The 18,028-nt window shown below is 37.3% G+C and overlaps 1 protein-coding gene across 7 annotated transcripts in view; it reads right to left on the bottom strand.

The window, feature by feature from the left end:
• Window positions 1-832: 832 nt before the first annotated feature.
• CBLB (Cbl proto-oncogene B) overlaps window positions 833-18,028 on the bottom strand; it is a 212,187-nt gene continuing 194,991 nt past the window's right edge. For 5 of the 7 annotated variants that reach the window (XM_065876496.1, XM_065876497.1, XM_065876492.1 and 2 more), the window contains one exon: window positions 1,529-1,788. In XM_065876496.1, coding sequence (XP_065732568.1) covers window positions 1,529-1,788 — 260 coding nt within the window. Of the gene's footprint in view, window positions 1,789-18,028 lie in introns of all 7 variants that reach the window. The other 2 variants (XM_065876494.1, XM_065876498.1) reach the window with 1 other exon arrangement.

Here is an 18,028-nt window from a genome sequence, read left to right as displayed (position 1 = left end):
TTCTTCACTAACTTAATAAGAAAAAAAAAAAGCAGATTGCCTGAAAATTCTAAAGCGCTGGTGGAACCCTTCCAGGCTTTGTGCAGAGACACTTTCATCATCAAAAGGGCAGATAAAGGATAACAATATTACAATGGGATCAGTTCGTGACGGTTTGTGCTTTAAGAACACAGTGCCTGACAGCGTGGAGCACATCATAGATGCCCAATAAATATTTGTAGGTTTATTAAAAGTAATAACACGGTTTCTGAAGAACCAACCTCCATTTTGCAAAAAAGGCAAAACTATATAAATGTCTTATACCTGACTGGATGGAGCAATGTGGAGCAATGAATGAGAGAATCGAAAAATTAAATACGAACTCTAATTTGATGGGAGAGAGAAAATTACTAAGAATTTTGCAAAAGAAAAATAAACAATGCCACAGCATTAGCACTTAACAGTGCGTCAAAGATGTAACGTTTCCACTGCAATATGGACTGGTTCCTAAACTTTTTAGGTACCAGAGTGTAATCACTCAAACAGGAAATGAACTCTATTCCAGTTCGGGAAAGGTATGGTGATAGTTTTACCTGAAAATTACTAATGTATTTCTGGGAGACGGCCCTCTTATTCAGCATGCCTCAAAGTAATGCGGCATAAATATCAGGGGACCTCATTATACAACTTCAATACGGCATTGTCATGTGCAAGCGTATTCTCCCACCTCTGCGGTAGTTGCTTTCTAATATTGTAGGTTTTTGTTTTTAGCGTCGTGACACCCCTGGGATGACAAAGATGAGAGTGTGGAAGATCACAAAACTTACACAAAAAGGGAAGCTCTTCTATATTGTATGAAAACCCCTTATAAAAGGCATTCATTGACCAAAAAATGCTTTATACATTCAGATTTTACCCATCTCTCAACAGTGATGGTTTCCAAAGAAAAGACTCAGTAGTGAAGGCCACACACTTTTTTTTGCATTAATTTGATACGTTGAAAATCAGAACCTTTAAAGCATCTTGTAAATGGGAGAAATGGAACTGGACCTGGGTTTGGGGGTGGGTGGGTGGGATGGGAGCGATCAAAATGAATATGTGACTTAGCTGTTGACGCAGACAGCAAGGGAGTTGGTAGAAAATGTTACAGCAGACCTGACCACTGTACAGAGGGTCTATCAAGAACACAGTACAGGTATCAAAAAAGTCCCCAAACAAAACTAAAACACAGACTGCAACTTTGCCAACTTGTAAACAAGGAAAAGCATTTCACAGATTCAAAGTTCAAGGGAAGTAAACGTCTTTAAATTATTTTTGTCAGTTCAACCCTGATTTAAAAGTATGGCTAGCAAATATAAGGAAGCCGTGGCCATTGGCATCCTGAGCAAGAAGCTGTCTTCTGAGAAGCAGCACTTCCGAGCCTTTCTCTTCTCAAGATGCCACGTGAGGAGGAGACGTTCTCTCTTGAATTCCATCTCACTTTTCTCCTTTCCACACATCTGGAATATTCAGCAATTGCTTTGTGTTCTGGTGTTTACAGTCCTGGCTGCTATAGATTTAGACGTGGGGAGACGGGAGGGGGGAAGGCAAATTCTCGGAGGATGCTACGGGCCACTTCGACATTATTCTGGGCTATCTCTAAGGCTCTCTTAACTTCTTCAAAGGCATAACCCTCTCCCATGAGTTTTGCAATTTTTGCATCGACATTTTCCAATGCTGCCTCAGGCCCGTGGGGTTTTCTGTGGTGAATTTCTGGTGCAGTCCTGCGGGGTCGTGGTTTAGGAGGTCTGGCTGGTGCTTGTGAACCATCTGCATAGATTTTTAAAGAGATATTTAAATAATGAGATAAAAGTAAAGATATTATACATGAGTATGATCTCATTATTTTATATGAAAAGTTTTTCATTGTTTCTACAAAAACCATTTTCCATTTTTTATATACTACGGTTGGATAGGTTATATTGTCCCCATTTTGAACTTCAAGAAAACTAAGGTAGGGTGTGTTGGAAAGTTAACTGAGAAATTAACACAGATTTTTTCCCAATTCTACATATTGTTCTTTAAACCATATGAAATAAAAGATACAGAAGGAAAAAACCAAAAATAACTGAAAAAGAAAAGCTTTCATTTTGGCAATACAGCTCACCCTTCTCTACTATGGTGGAGGCACTTGCTTGGGAAGTTTCTACTAGAGGAAACTGTTACAAGCTCGTGGATACTCCTGGCAGAACATGCCCACCAGGTCCTACACCCCACCCATGTCAGAGCAAAACTCCTGAGAAATATGCTTTGTGGCACATTTTTCAAGTTAATAATGCTGTAAAGTGATACCTTGCTGATGCTAGGGGGGAAATAATGAAATAGTAGATGCTTTGAGTCTGCTATTAGTCAATAGGTTGGACAGAAGTAAACTCAGTGCTTTGCTGAAATACTTTATCCAGATTCCAATGTAGAACGCTTAGCCTGAGAAAAAGCAAAGCCAGCAAAAACATTAGTGGAGAACTCGGTTCCAGATCAGTCCCCTGATAATAGTTTCTCAAAGTTAAACCCAATGACACTGGTATCCATGAATGGAAAGTAATCTTATTAGGAGAAAAGAAAGTTAGTTAGTTAATAGACCAGCATCCCATACAGATCACCAGGACATGGGCTAGTAACTTGAGGTGGCACTTTTATCATGGATTTCCATTTATCTGTATCTGGTACTTAATATCAAAAGCCTAGATTTTTAAAAAAGGTTAAAAGTTGTCAAATTTATTCCATGAAACATTTATGGGTTTAAGATACAGTAGACGCCAACAGTTATTTAATGTTTTTCCTCTTAGACCACTGACAGGTGCCAAATTCAAGGACACAAATAAATGAAGAAGTGAGGCTAGAACCCTCTTGACTCCTGTCCTCATCCTGTCCCTCTGGGTCTCTGCTCCCTTGCCAACTTTCCTGATGGCCTATGGAAATATTATAAGCTGATACTTTCAATAATAATCAAATGTAAATTATAAAGAATTATCTGATACATTATTTCATATTTCTCTCATAAGTATGATATTTTTCTCTGAGAAGGTAACTTGTAAAAAAATATATATCATCCTGTTTGCAAGTCTAGTAATATCAATATAACATACACAAAAGCCTCCAGGGTGAAAATATTTAGTTCTACACAAAATTGGATGATAGTCTTATTTCTAATTGTTCCTTTCTTACAGAATGATATCCAGTTTGAAAAAAATATTATAGCTGTAGATAAAGCTTACTCTGGTCATACATAAGAACACACATTAGTTTCTGGTTCTTGCTAAAGTCTATACTGTTTTGTGTATCTGTAACTAAATATCGCAAATTATTATGGTCTAGTAAATTGCATTTCTTACTGTTTTGAGATTTCATTTATTTTTCTATTAAGTATTTCCATTATGTCATGCAGAGAGGGATAATAAATTATGCTTTGCTTCTAATTACTTCCAAAAACTATTAGAGATTCTAGTAAGCTTTCCTTTAATCAGTTACCACAGAATTTATACATTGAAATATTGTCTGTTCTGACTTAACTTTTAGGTGAGAAAAGTATCTAGAATTAAACACAAGTTTAAATTCCTTGTATTCTACTGGTAATTTTCGAAGAATTTTTCTAATATTGTTATTTTGTTTCTGTCTAAATACTGAGAAGGGGACATGAACATCAAGCATCTCTGAAAAGTACAGCTATGAATACTACTAAACTGGGAAAGATGCTGTGGCAGCGAGAGACCCATCTAATAGTATAATTGGAAATTAAGTCTTAAGATTTAGAACTTCTAGATGTAATAAACATGTGTCTTTGATCTTGGTAGATGGCACCTGTCACCAGGAAAACCCCCCCAAGAAATCTATCCACTCTGTGAGGCTGCTATAATTAATACTGGCCAAATGCAATGGAATTTGCAGATGATAAATTTTGAGAAAGCTATTCTTTGCTTGAAAAAAAAAAAGTACTAACCATAATTCAGGAAGGCTAAGTTAGGTTAAACCAAATGTTAGGGAAAACACACACACACACACACACACACACACACCCACACACACAAAATGATTAAATCAAAACTATCTAGCTAGAGGAGTGGAGGTATCTCTGATCTATTTGTAATACCAACTAGAGGAAATGATTCAAACCATCTCTGGAAGGAATCACAATAGATTTTTGAAGATATTTTCAGTAAAAAAAGAAAAAACTTTGAAGCAAAGATTAATTTTTCCAAAAGATAGATTTTTTTCCCTTTTAAACACAAAACTCATATATCCCAACTCATTTAATCCTAGTCCTCATTGCCCTAACTCAAAATCTGTTTCCCCAAAACAGTGCTGACATCTCTTTGGAATCTTACAAATGCCCAGAGTTGAACTGTATCATGTATTAGAGCCCACAAATGGAAGTAACGTGAAAGCTTTGTTGCAACTTTTTGCCACCTGTTGTATACATTTCTATTTATTGCTGAATATTTATTCAATTTGGAACGTTTTAATTTTTTGTTTGTTTTAATTGGATAGTGTAGCTCTGCACCAGGTAACTGACTGACAGCTACAACTTTTCAAGATGAGGATGTCGGTGACGAGCACCGAGGTTGGTTAGATGCATCTCAGTTTGGCCACTAAGATTTTGAGTGACTCTGAGTTAAGCAGTTTACTTTCATAATTCTCACTCTCCAAATCTACTAAGTTTATTTGTAATGATAACCACTATACTACAGCGCTATAGAACAGCAGTTACTGTGAATTAATAGGAATTCAAATGTGGAAGAGGACAAAAACCTGGAATTTGTAGTGACTGCCTAGTTCTATATGAAACTTTTAAGCAAGATATTAACAAGAAAGATCTGTTACAACCTGAACTAATCGTAAAAGCCGTTAAAAAAGGCAATTTTCATGCTGATCATTACAGCAAAGCACTTAAAGCCAAGCCCTCTTTCTAGACACCTCTTCTTAAAACTCATGAACAGCCTTCACTGTTTCCACTTCTTTCTCACAATGTCTAAAAGAGGAGATACCAGGTCCTTATTCACTTTGTAATGTGTAGATGATGCAAAGGAGCAATGAAACAGCAGATGAACCTCTCTCAGAGTTCTCCCAGAGCTGCTATGTTGTAGTTTTGGAGTACACTGGAATGACTATGAATTTTGCCAGCACTATGGGGATTTCTGTACCTGAATACCTGTCATCCTTAGAAATGTGATTGGAAGGACACGTTTTATTCTGGTGCTGCTGTCCGTGCTCATGGTATTTTTGAACTCCTATGAGCAAGGGCAACAACATCCAAATAAGTGCAAGAAGGTGTGGAGCCACAGGCTATAAACAGTACATCTTCCTGGAGCACTAATTTTACTCAAGGATATGAGAGAGTTAATATTTTTAAATATGAAAATAAATGTAGATATACCAAGTAAAATGCAAAATTTCTATAAATCGTTGAAATAATACAGACTTCGAAGCAATTTCCTGCGCGTGATTGTCCACTTTTAGTTAAATCCCTAGTCCCCATGTCATTCGGAGTTAGCACTTTGGTGGGGAGAAAGATTTGAGAAGCAATAGTTTGACAGCATATAAAAATGGACTATCATACAATAATTTAAAATGATGTTAAAAAAAATTTAATGATGTGGTAAGAAACTTATGATACTATGTTGTACTGTGGAGGAGTATGATCTCCACTGTGTGAACATGTGTATGGACAGATCATTAGAAAGAAGGACTCCAAAATGGCAATAATGTTCCTTACTGATGACAGGGTTCTAAGTGACTTTTCTTGTTTTTTTTTTTAATTCTACTTTGTTCTCTAATGTGTATGTACCACTTTCATAACTTTAAAAAAACCCTCAGATCCCATCTGTTGGTTTTACAGGTCTGAGCTGCTCAAGAGTCTAAGACAGAGATTGATTTTGCTGGTATAAAAAAGTACAGAAAGTACGTAGTGGCTTCCTAAATTCATGTGAAAAATGATCACAATCCAGGTTTTGAAATCTCTACTACAATTTTAGAATTCTTAGTACCCTCTTCTATCACTACTCATTTGGTTTTTATGATTGGCTATCTCCAAACTCAGCTTAGCAATTACTGTTATATGAATGTGTGAGTTAAAGTTTTTTGTTTTTTTTTTTTGCCATACACAGGCCTCTCACTGTTGTGGCCTCTCCCGTTGTGGAGCACAGGCTCCGGATGCGCAGGCTCAGCGGCCATGGCTCATGGGCCCAGCTGCTCCGCGGCATGTGGGATCTTCCTGGACTGGGGCACGAACCTGTGTCCCCTGCGTCGGCAGGCGGACTCTCAACCACTGCACCACCAGGGAAGCCCGTGAGTTAAGTTTTTAAAACCTAATTTTTGGCCTGACTACTGGTGGGATTACAACATAAACTTGGCTAACAACAACATAAATGGGTGCACAGCTTACTGATTCAAATCCTATCAATCATTTATTAGCTGTGAGACCTTGGGTAAATTACTAAACTTTCTTGTGTCTCACTTACTTCTATAAATTGACATTAATAATACCTATTTCAGAGGGGTTGTGGGAAATAAAATTATGACTAGATCTGTATTGTATAGTAAATTTACATTTATTTATATTTTATATATAACTACATTGTATTATATAAACTCAACATTAATATACAATATATAAACAATTATATAAAATGTTTTGTATGTGCAACTCTAAATATAACAATGTTAGGTATTAAATTCTCTGTTGTCTATATTTAAAACTATGTAATATTTTTTAAAGTCTGAGACATAATCTCTAGTAATTCAATGATGATACTTGGGACGGACATCAAGACTCAGACTACAGATATGTTCAAGTATAACAATATCTGAGAATTAAAAGAAAAAAATATTGGAAGAATCAATATTGTCAAAATGACCATACTACCCAAGGCAATCAATGCAATCCCTATCAAATTACCAATGGCATTTTTCACAGAACTAGAAGAAAAAAATCTTAAAATTTGTATGGAGACCCTGAATAGCCAAAGCAATCTTGGGAAAGAAGAACAGAGCTGGAGGAATCGGGCTCCCTGACTATACTACAAAGCTACAGTAATCAAGACAGTATGGTACTGGCACAAATGCAGATCAATGGAACAGGATAGAAAGCCCAGAGATAATTTTTGACAAAGGAGGCAAGAATATACAATGGAGAAAAGACAGCCTCTTCAATAAGTGGTGCTGGGAAAACTGGACAGCTACATGTAAAAGAATGAAATTAGAACACTCCCTAACACAAAAATAAACTCAAAATGGATTAGAGACCTAAATGTAAGGCTAGACACTATAAAACTCTTACAGTGTTCTGCCTATGTTTTCCTCTATGACATAAATCACAGCAAGATCCCTCCTAGAGAAATGAAAATAAAAACAAAAACAAATGGGACCTAATGAAACTTCAAAGCTTTTGCACAGCAAAGGAAACCATAAACAAGATGAAAAGACAACCCTCAGAATGGGAGAAAATACTTGCAAACAATGTAACTGACAAGGGATTAATCTACAAAATTTACAAAGAGCTCATGCAGCTCAATATCCAAAAAACAAACAACCCAATCCAAAAATGGGCAGAAGACCTAAATAGACATTTCTCCAAAGAAGACATAATTATTAGAGAAATGCTAATCAAAACTACAATGAGATATCACCTCACACCAGTCAGAATGGCCATCATGAAAACGTCTACAAACAATAAATGCTGGAGAGAGTGTGGAGAAAAGGGAACCCTCCTGCACTATTGGTGGGAACGTGAATGGTTACAGCCACTATGGAGAACAGTATGGAGGTTCCTTAAAAAGTTAAAAAATAGAGCTACCATATGACCCTGCAATCCCACTCCTGGGCATATATCCAGAGAAGAACATGATCTGAAAAGATATATGCACCCCAGTGTTCCTTGCAGCACCATAGCCAGACATGGAAGCAAACTACATGTCCATCAACAGAAGAATAAGATGTGGTACATATATACAATGGAATATTACTCAGTCATAAAAAAGAATGGAACAATGCCATTTGCAGCAACATGGATGGACCTGGAGATTATCATACTAACTGAAGTCAGACAGAGAAAGACAAATATCATATGATATCACTTATATGTGGAATCTAAAAAAAATGATACCAATGAACTTGTTTACAAAACAGAAACAGACTCAGAGAGAAAAAAGTTATGGTTACCAGAGGGGAAGGGTTGGGGGAGAGGGATAGATTGGGAGTTTGGGATTGACAATGTACACTCTGCTATATTTAAAATAGATAATCAACAAGGACCTACTAAATAGCACAGGGAACTCTGCTCAATACTCTGTAATAACCTAAATGGGAAAAGAATTTGAAAAAGAATAGATACATGTATATGTATAACTGAATCACTTCACAGTACACCTGAAACTAACACAACATTGTTAATCAATCAACTATACTCCAATATAAAATAAAAAGTAAAAAAATATTTTTATTAGACCTGTATCTTATAGTTACATTTAAACTACTCAAAACATTAATATATAATATGGAAACTATTATATAAAATATATTTTACATGTGCAACTATAAATAAATGTTATGTACTAAGTTATCTCTGTTATCTGTATTTAAAATACCTAGCATAACATTTGTCCCATAGTAAGTGCTTAACAAATTTTAAAAATGATTACTACATACAATCTGAGACATAATCTCTAAAATTATTTAGTAATTCATTGACTATACTTGGGATGGACATCAAGACGCTTAGACTACAGATTTTTTCAAGTATAACAATATCTGAGAATTAAAAGAAAAAATATAAACTAACTTATCAGGGCATAAAAGAAATCTCATACAATCATCATTATGACTTTGTTACTCTCCTGTAAGTTGGAACAATTATTTCTGGAACTCATTTATGTAAACTTGAATTGCTTCCACTACAGATATACTATTTAATTTTAGAAGGACATGTTTTTATACTATTGAATTTTAGGACATGTTTTAATACACAGTTTTCACTAAATTACAAATAAAATATCTTCACATACACTAAGGTAGGTAATTATGATTGTAAGGGCCAAGGTTATGACATAACTTTTTTAATACATCCAGAAAATGGTTATAAAAGAACTACATTAGTATTAGATTTGTAAGAAAACTGACCCCATGTTCAGTGGTTTTAAAACTGAAGCTGTATGTAAGGAAAAACATTTTAGGTAGTTGAACTATGGTAAAAGTCTGTAATGCGGCAATTTCCTTTGTTGAAACACAAAACGAAATCTTAAAAATACAGTTTATCTTAAAACATTACTTATAACAATACACAATTCCCACTTTTATGTGAAATGAAGCCGTGATTTCCAGTTGAGGTCTTAATATAAAATTCATTCAACATCTGGGCACTTTTCCTTTAAGCTAGTAAAGGAAAAGTAGTATTGGAATTAATTCCTTTTATGAGACCTCCTTTATTTTGTAGGTATACTTGGCAATAATATCTGTTACCAGTTACAAACACATTTAATACAAGTCATATATTTTTAAGTATTACCTTGAACGTCCTTTCAAATACTAAGAATATTAAAAAAAATCTCAAGAGCTTAGCTGTACTTCATCAGCATGAGCACAAACACATCATCATTACGACTTTGTATTCTAATATAAGTTGGATTCCCTGGGTTTTTAAAGAATGGTATTCAAACTGAAGCACATTATATCTTACCACAAGAGAAAAGCAAACTTAAAAATGTCTAAAAACTCATGCATAGCTAGTACAGACATGAACCCTATGTGAAGAAATAAGCAGACTATTGGCAAAAACATTTGGCCCATATAAGGTATATGTAAGTGTAACACAAGCCGGTAAAATCCACTTATTCTGATTATCATTATGACATATTCATATCATTAAATATTGTTACATCTACACACTTCAGAAAATTATAAACTTTTATGGGGGGAGGAATAAAACATTTGGAAGGCTCTTTGTATATGTAGACATACATTTACATGCACACATCCTTTTTAGAAAAAGGAAAATTTTTTAAATCAATTAAATTTTTTGAGTTAGAAATATTTTCATAGAAAGCTTATATACATAAGTAAGTCACCATCAATTATTTACATCACCATAAAAAATAGGAGAAATGGAACTTATAAGATGTGGCAGTTATACCAGAATCCTCAACGATTGTCTTAAAAAGGCCTTAATATCAATAAAAACGTTACTGCAAAATAAGCACTATTAGTATCCCAAAGGCACACTGCATAGTCTTAAGTTTCTGATGGAAAGATCTAATCCAGAAGGCAAGCTGAGTCCCTCTCCTGGTGTGAAATAAACTAGTGGACAGCTTGGTAGCCCTGTGAAGCAGCATGTGAGCAAATATCTTGTTGGAAAAAAGTATCTTATTTTCTGTGGTTTGACTGTGTTTGTAAAGAGAGTTCAGGGAGTAGGCTGAAATAGTTGATGTTACACCTAGCTGAGGCCCTCAGAGGTAATAATCAGGACTATTTTATCACTCAGGTAAAGCCAGTTTAGGTTTCTGGTAAATGCATATTTGGGGATGTTTCAACAGGGTTTGTGACTTAAAGTTCTTCCTTGAAATTTCTAGTGTAATGCTAACTGGAATTCCTACCAGTTGAAATCATATATGTGAATGATGTCCCTCTGGGCTCAACAATACCTGCATGTTACGGTGCAAACTGTAAAGAAGCTGTGAAAATAGAGCATTTAGGCCACAACTCTTCTCATAACTTGAGTATATGTTTCTGTTAATCCAGAGCTGGTGGTACTGAATGCTATTTTAAATCAGTCATGGCACTCTTCTCAAAGTTGTATTTTAACATTATTTCCTTAAGGGATTTGCTTCCTTCTCCTATATATATTGTAAGATACTGTCTCTCTCCTTCTTCTTGACTTTCACATTTTTTCATCATTCTGGAAATCTACCCTTTCAAATGGAAATACAGTGTTTCAGTGGGTACCCATGGATATATCTGAAATATTGGAATGACTAGAAGTAAATTGGTAAAAACAGCACAGACCAAAATTTGAAATGGTTAATAAAATTTTCCGTTTTTCTGAGTTATAGTCAAGTGTAAAAACTTACAAAACTGCTGAGGGATTTTTGCATCTCCCATGCATGTCATCAAGTACAGAACTATTGTGCTGATAATTCTCAAAGCAGCTAAATAATTATCTTGATTCGGAAGTTACAGAATGGACAGCTCTCACTATTAACAAATCTGTGAACTGAGGTTTGAGCTTAAAAGCAAACCCAATCCAGCAATACATAAAAAGGATCATACACCATGATCAAGTGGGATTTATCCCAGGGTTGCAAGGATTGTTCAATGTCCATAAATCAATCAATGTGATACACCATATTAAACTGAAGACTAAAAACCATATGATCATCTTAATAGATGAAAAAAAGCTTTTGATAAAGTTCAACATCATTTATGATAAAAACTATCCAGAAAGTGGATATATAGAGAACATAACCTAAACACAATAAAGACCATATAGGGCAAACCCACAACTAACATCATACTCAATGATGAAAAGTTGAAAGCATTCTCTCTAAGACCAGGAACAAGACAAGGATGCCACTCTCACCATTTTTATTCAACATAGTTTTGGAAGTCCTAGCCATGGCAATCAGAGAAGAAAAAAATAAAAAGAATCCAGATTGGAAAGGAAGAAGTAAAACTGTCAGTTTGCAGACCACTTGCTACTATACACAGAAAATCCTAAAGATGCCAGCAGCAAACTACTAGAGCTCATCAATGATTTCTGTAAAGTTGCAGGATACAAAATTAATATACAGAAATCTGTCTCATTTCTATACATTAACAATGAAATATCAGAGAAATTAAGGAAACAATCTCATTTACCATCACATCAAAAAGAATACAATACCTAGGAATAAACCTACCTAAGGAGGCAAAAGACCTGTACTCTGAAAATTACAAGACACTGATGAAGGAAACTGAAGATGACACTAACAAATGGAAACCATGTTCTTGGATTAAAAGAATCAATATTGTTAAAATGACCATACTACCCAAGGCAATCTACAGATTCAATGCAAGCCCTATCAAATTACCAATGGCATTTTTCAGAGAACAAATAATTTTAAAATTTGTATTGAAACACAAAAGACAGTCGAAACAGAGAAAGAAGAACGGAGCTGGAAGAAGCATGCTCCCTGACTTCAGACTATACTACAAAGCTACAGTAATCAAAATAGTATGGTACTGGCACAAAAACAGACACATACATCAATGAACAGGATAGAAAGCCCAGAAATAAACCCACACACTTATGGTCAATTAATATATTGGGTTGGCCAAAAAGTTCGTTCAGATTTTTCTGTAAATGTTATGGAAAAACCTGAACAAACTTTTTGGCCAAGCCAATATAACAAAGGAGGCAAGAATATACGATGGAGAAAAGACAGTCTCTTCAATAAGTGGCACTGGGAAAACTGGACAGCTATATGTAAAAGAATGAAATTAGAACATTCTCTAACACCATATACAAAAATAAAGTCAATGGATTTAAAAACGTAAATGTTTTTAAAACATTTTAAAACATGTTTTATGTTTTAAAACATAAAAAATGTTTTAAAACGTAAATGTAAGATCAGATACTTTAAAAGTCCTAGAGGAAAACCTAGGCAGAACGCTTTTTGACATAAACTACAGCAATATTTTTTGGATCCATCTCAATGCTCCTTGACATAAACCACAGCAATATTTTTTGGATCCATCTCCTAGAGTAATGGATATAAGAGCAAAAAACCAAATGGGACCCAATTCTGGTTTTTTTTTTTTTTGGCTGCACCACATGGCATGTGGAACTTCCCCAACCAGGGATTGAACCATGCCCCCTGCAGTGGAAGCACAGAGTCTTAATCACTGGACCACCAGGGAAGTCCAAATGGGACCTAATTAAACTTAAAATATTGTGCACAGCACAGGAAATTATAAACAAAACAAAAAGACAACCTACAGAAGGGGAGAAAATCTTTGCAAATGATGTGACCAAAAAGGGATTAACTTCCAAAATATACAAACAACTCATACAGCTCAATATCAAAAAAAAAAAACCCAATCAAAAAATGGGCAGAAGACCTAAATAGACACTTCTCCAAAGATGACATACAGATGGCCAAGAGGCACATGGAAAGATGCTCAACACCGCTAATTATTAGAGAAATGCAAGTGAAAACTACCATGTGGTATCACCTCACACCAGTCAGAATGGCCATCACCAAAATGTCTACAAATAATAAATGCTGGACAGAGTGTGGAGAAAAGGGGACCCTCCTACACTGTTGGTGGGAATGTAAATTGGTGCAGTCATTATGGAGAACAGTAAGAAGGTTCCTTAAAAAACTAAAAACTGAGTTACCATATGATCTAGCAATCCCATTCCTGAGCATATATCTGGAAAAGACAAACTAATTTGAAAAGACAGATGCACCTCAGTGTTCATAGCAGCACTGTTTACAACAGCCAAGACGTGCAAGCAACCTAGATGTTCATCGACAGAAGAATGGATAAGAAGATGTGGAGGATGAGGGGAAGAAGGTGGAAGAGTAAGACACGGAGATCACCTTTCTTCCCACAGATACACCACAAATACATCTACACGTGTAACAACTCCTACAGAACACCTACTGAATGCTGGCAGAAGACCTCAGACCTCCCAAAAGGCAAGAAACTCCCCATGTACCTGGGTAGGGCAAAAGAAAAAAGAATAAACAGAGACAAAAGAATAGGGACGGGACCTGCACCAGTGGGAGGGAGCTGTGAAGGAGGAAAGGTTTCCACACACTAGGAAGCCCCTTTGTGGGCGGAGACTGTGGGTGGCGAAGGGGGGAGCTTCGGAGCCGCGGAGGAGAGCACAGCAACAGGGGTGCGGAGGGTAAAGCGGGGAGATTCCCGCACAGAGGATCGGTGCGGACAGGCACTCACCAGCGCGAGAGGCTTGTCTGCTCACCCGCCGGGGCGGGCGGGGTTGCGAGCTGAGGCTCGGGCTTGGGCAGAGCGCAGGGAGAGGACTGGTATTGGCGGCATGAACACAGCCTGAAGGGGTTACTGCACCACGGCTAGCCGGGAGGGAGTCCGGGAAAAGGTCTGAACCTGCTGAAGAGGCAAGAGACTTTTTCTTCCCTCTTTGTTTCCTGGTGTGTGAGAAGAGGGGATACAGAGAGCTGCTTAAAGGAGCTCCAGAGGTGGGCGTGAGCCGCGGCTAAAAGCGCGGACCCCAGAGACGGGCATGAGATGCTAAGGCTGCTGCTGCAGCCACCAAGAAGCCTGTGTGAGAGCACAGGTCACTATCCACACGTCCCGTCTGGGGAGCCTGTGCAGCCCGCCACTGCCAGGTTCCCGGGATCCAGGGACAACTTCCCTGGAGAACACACGGTGCGCCTCAGGCTGGTGCAACGTCACACTGGCCTCTGCCACTGCAGGCTCGCCCCGTACTCTGTGCCCCTCCCTCCCCTCCGCCTGAGTGAGCCAGAGCCCCCGAATCAGCGTCTCCTTTAACCCCATCCTGTCTGAGCGAAAAACAGACGCCCTCCGGCAACCTACACGCAGAGGCGGGGCCAAATCCAAAGCTGAGCCCCTGTGAGCTGTGAGAACAAAGAAGAGAAAGGGAAATCTCTCCCAGCAGCCTCAGAAGCAGTGGATTAAAGCTTCACAATCAACTGGATGTACCCTGCATCTGTGGAATACATGAATAGGCAATGAATCATCCCAATTGAGGACCGTGTGGATGAAAGGCTCTTGGTGCTGCAGCCAGGAGTCAGTGCTGTGCCTCTGAGGTGGGAGAGCCAACTTCAGGACACTGGTCAACAAGACACTTCCCAGCTCCACAAAGTATCAAATAGTGAAAATCTCCCAGAGATCTCCATCTTAACACCAGCACCCAGCTTCACTCAACGACCAGCAAGCTACAGTGCTGGACAACCTATGCCAAACAACTAGCAAAAAAGGAACACAACCCCACCCATTAGCAGAGAAGCTGCCTAACATCATAATAAGGCCACAGACACCCCAAAACACACCACCAGACATGAACCTGCCCACTAGAGAGACAAGATCCAGCCTTATCCACGACAACACAGGCACTAGTCCCCTCCACCAGGAACCCTACACAACCCACTGAACCAACCTTAGCCACTGGAGACAGACATGAAAAACAGTGGGAACTACGAACCTGCAGCCTGCAAAAAGGAGACCCCAAACACAGTAAGATAAGCAAAATGAGAAGACAGAAAAACACACAGCAGTTAAAGGAGCCAGATAAAAATACACCAGACCTAACAAATGAAGAGGAAATAGGCAGTCTACCTGAAAAAGAATTCAGAATAATGATAGTAAGGATGATCCGAAATCTTGGAAGTAGAATTGACAAAATGCAAGAAACAGTTAACAAGGACCTAGAAGAAATAAAGATGAAACAAGCAATGATGAACAACACAATAAATGAAATTAAGAGTACTCTAGATGGGATCAATAGCAGAATAGCTGAGGCAGAAGAACGGATAAGTGAGCTGGAAGATAAAATAGTGGAAATAACTACTGCAGAGCAGAATAAAGAAAAAAGAATGAAAAGAACTGAGGACAGGCTCAGAGACCTCTGGGACAACATTAAACACACCAACATTCGAATTATAGGGGTTCCAGAAGAAGAAGAGAAAAAGAAAGGGACTGAGAAAATATCTGAAGAGATTATAGTTGAAAACTTCCCTAATATGGGAAAGGAAACAGTTAATCAATTCCAGGAAGCACAGAGAGTGCCATACAGGACAAATGCAAGGAGAAACGCCAAGATACATATTAGTCAAACTGTCAAAAATTAAATACAAAGAAAACATATTAAAAGCAGCAAGGGAAAAACAACAAATAACACACAAGGGAATCCCCATAAGGTTAACAGCTGATCTTTCAGCAGAAACTCTGCAGCCAGAAGGGAGTGACAGGACATACTGAAAGTGATGAAGGAGAAAAACCCGCTGAAAGTGATGAAGGAGAAAAACCCGCAACCAAGATTACTGTACCCAGCAAGGATCTCATTCAGATTTGATGGAGAAATTAAAACATTTACAGACAAGCAAAAGCTGAGAGAGTTCAGCACCACCAAACCAGCTTTACAACAAATACTAAAGGAACTTCTCTAGGCAAGAAACACAAGAGAAGGAAAAGACCTACAATAACGAACCCAAAACAATTTAGAAAATGGGAATAGGAACATACATATCGATAATTACCTTTAATGTAAATGGACTAACTCCTCCTACCAAAAGACACAGATTGCCTGAATGGATACAAAGACAAGACCCATAAATGTGCTGTCTACAAGAGATCCACTTCAGACCTACAGACACATACAGACTGAAAGTAAGGGGATGGAAAAAGATATTTCATGCAAATGGAAACCAAAAGAAAGCTGGAGTAGCGATTCTCATATCAGACAAAATAGACTTTAAAATAAAGACTACTAGAAGAGACAAAGAAGGACACTACATAATGATCAAGGGATCAATCCAAGAAGAAGATATAACAATTGTAAATATTTATGCACCCAACATAGGAGCACCTCAATAAATAAGGCAAATACTAACAGCCATAAAAGGGGAAATTGACACTAACACATTCATAGTAGGGGACTTTAACACCCCACTTTCACCAATGGACAGATCATCCAAAATGAAAATAAATAAGGAAACACAAGCTTTAAATGATACATTAAATAAGATGGACTTAATTGATAATTATAAGACACTCCATCCAAAAACAACAGAATACACATTTTTCTCAAGTGCTCATGGAACATTCTCCAGGATAGATCATATCTTGGGTCACAAATCAAGCCTTGGTAAACTTAAGAAAACTGAAATTGTATCAAGTATCTTTTCCAACCACAATGCTATGAGACTAGATATCAATTACAGGAAAAGATCTGTAAAAAATACAAACACATGGAGGCTAAACAATACACTACTTAATAACGAAGTGATCACTGAAGAAATCAAAGAGGAAATAAAAAAATACCTAGAAACAAATGACAGTGGAGACAAGATGACCCAAAACCTATGGGATGCAGCAAAAGCAGTTCTAAGGGGGAAGTTTATAGCAATACAAGCCCACCTTAAGAAGCAGGAACCATCTCGAATAAACAACCTAACCTTGCACCTAAAGCAATTAGAGAAAGAAGAACAAAAAACCCCAAATTACCAGAAGGAAAGAAATCATAAAAATCAGATCAGAAATAAATGAAAAAGAAATGAAGGAAACGATAGCAAAGATCAATAAAACTAAAAGCTGGTTCTTTGAGAAGGTAAATAAAATAGATAAGCCATTAGCCAGACTCATCAAGAAAAACAGGGAGAAGACTCCAATCAATAGGATTAGAAATGAAAAAGGAGAAGTAACAACTGACACTGCAGAAATACAAAGGATCATGAGGGATTACTACAAGCAACTCTATGCCAATAAAATGGACAACCTGGAAGAAATGGACAAATTCTTAGAAATGCACAACCTGCCAAGACTGAATCAGGAAGAAACAGAAAATATGAACAGACCAATCACAAGCACTGAACTTGAAACTGTGATTAAAAATCTTCCAACAAACAAAAGCCCAGGACCAGATGGCTTCACAGGTGAATTCTATCAAATATTTAGAGAAGAGCTAACACCTATCCTTCTCGAACTCTTCCAAAATACAGCAGAGGGAGGAACACTCCTAAATTCATTCTACGAGGCCACCATCACCTTGATACCAAAACCAGACAAGGATGTAACAAAGAAAGAAAACTACAGGCCAATATCACTGATGAACATAGATGCAAAAATCCTCAACAAAATACTAGCAAACAGAATCCAACAGCACATTAAAAGGATCATACAACATGATCAAGTGGGGTTTATTCCAGGAATGCAAGGATTCTTCAATATACACAAGTCAATCAATGTGATACACTATATTAACAAACTGAAGGAGAAAAACCATATGATCATCTCAATAGATGCAGAGAAAGCTTTTGAC

The sequence above is a fragment of the Phocoena phocoena genome, chromosome 4 (genome assembly GCF_963924675.1).
Source record: "Phocoena phocoena chromosome 4, mPhoPho1.1, whole genome shotgun sequence".
NCBI lineage: Eukaryota > Metazoa > Chordata > Mammalia > Artiodactyla > Phocoenidae > Phocoena > Phocoena phocoena.
Note: the sequence above shows the minus strand (reverse complement) of the source record. Positions and strands in the feature narration are given on the sequence as shown.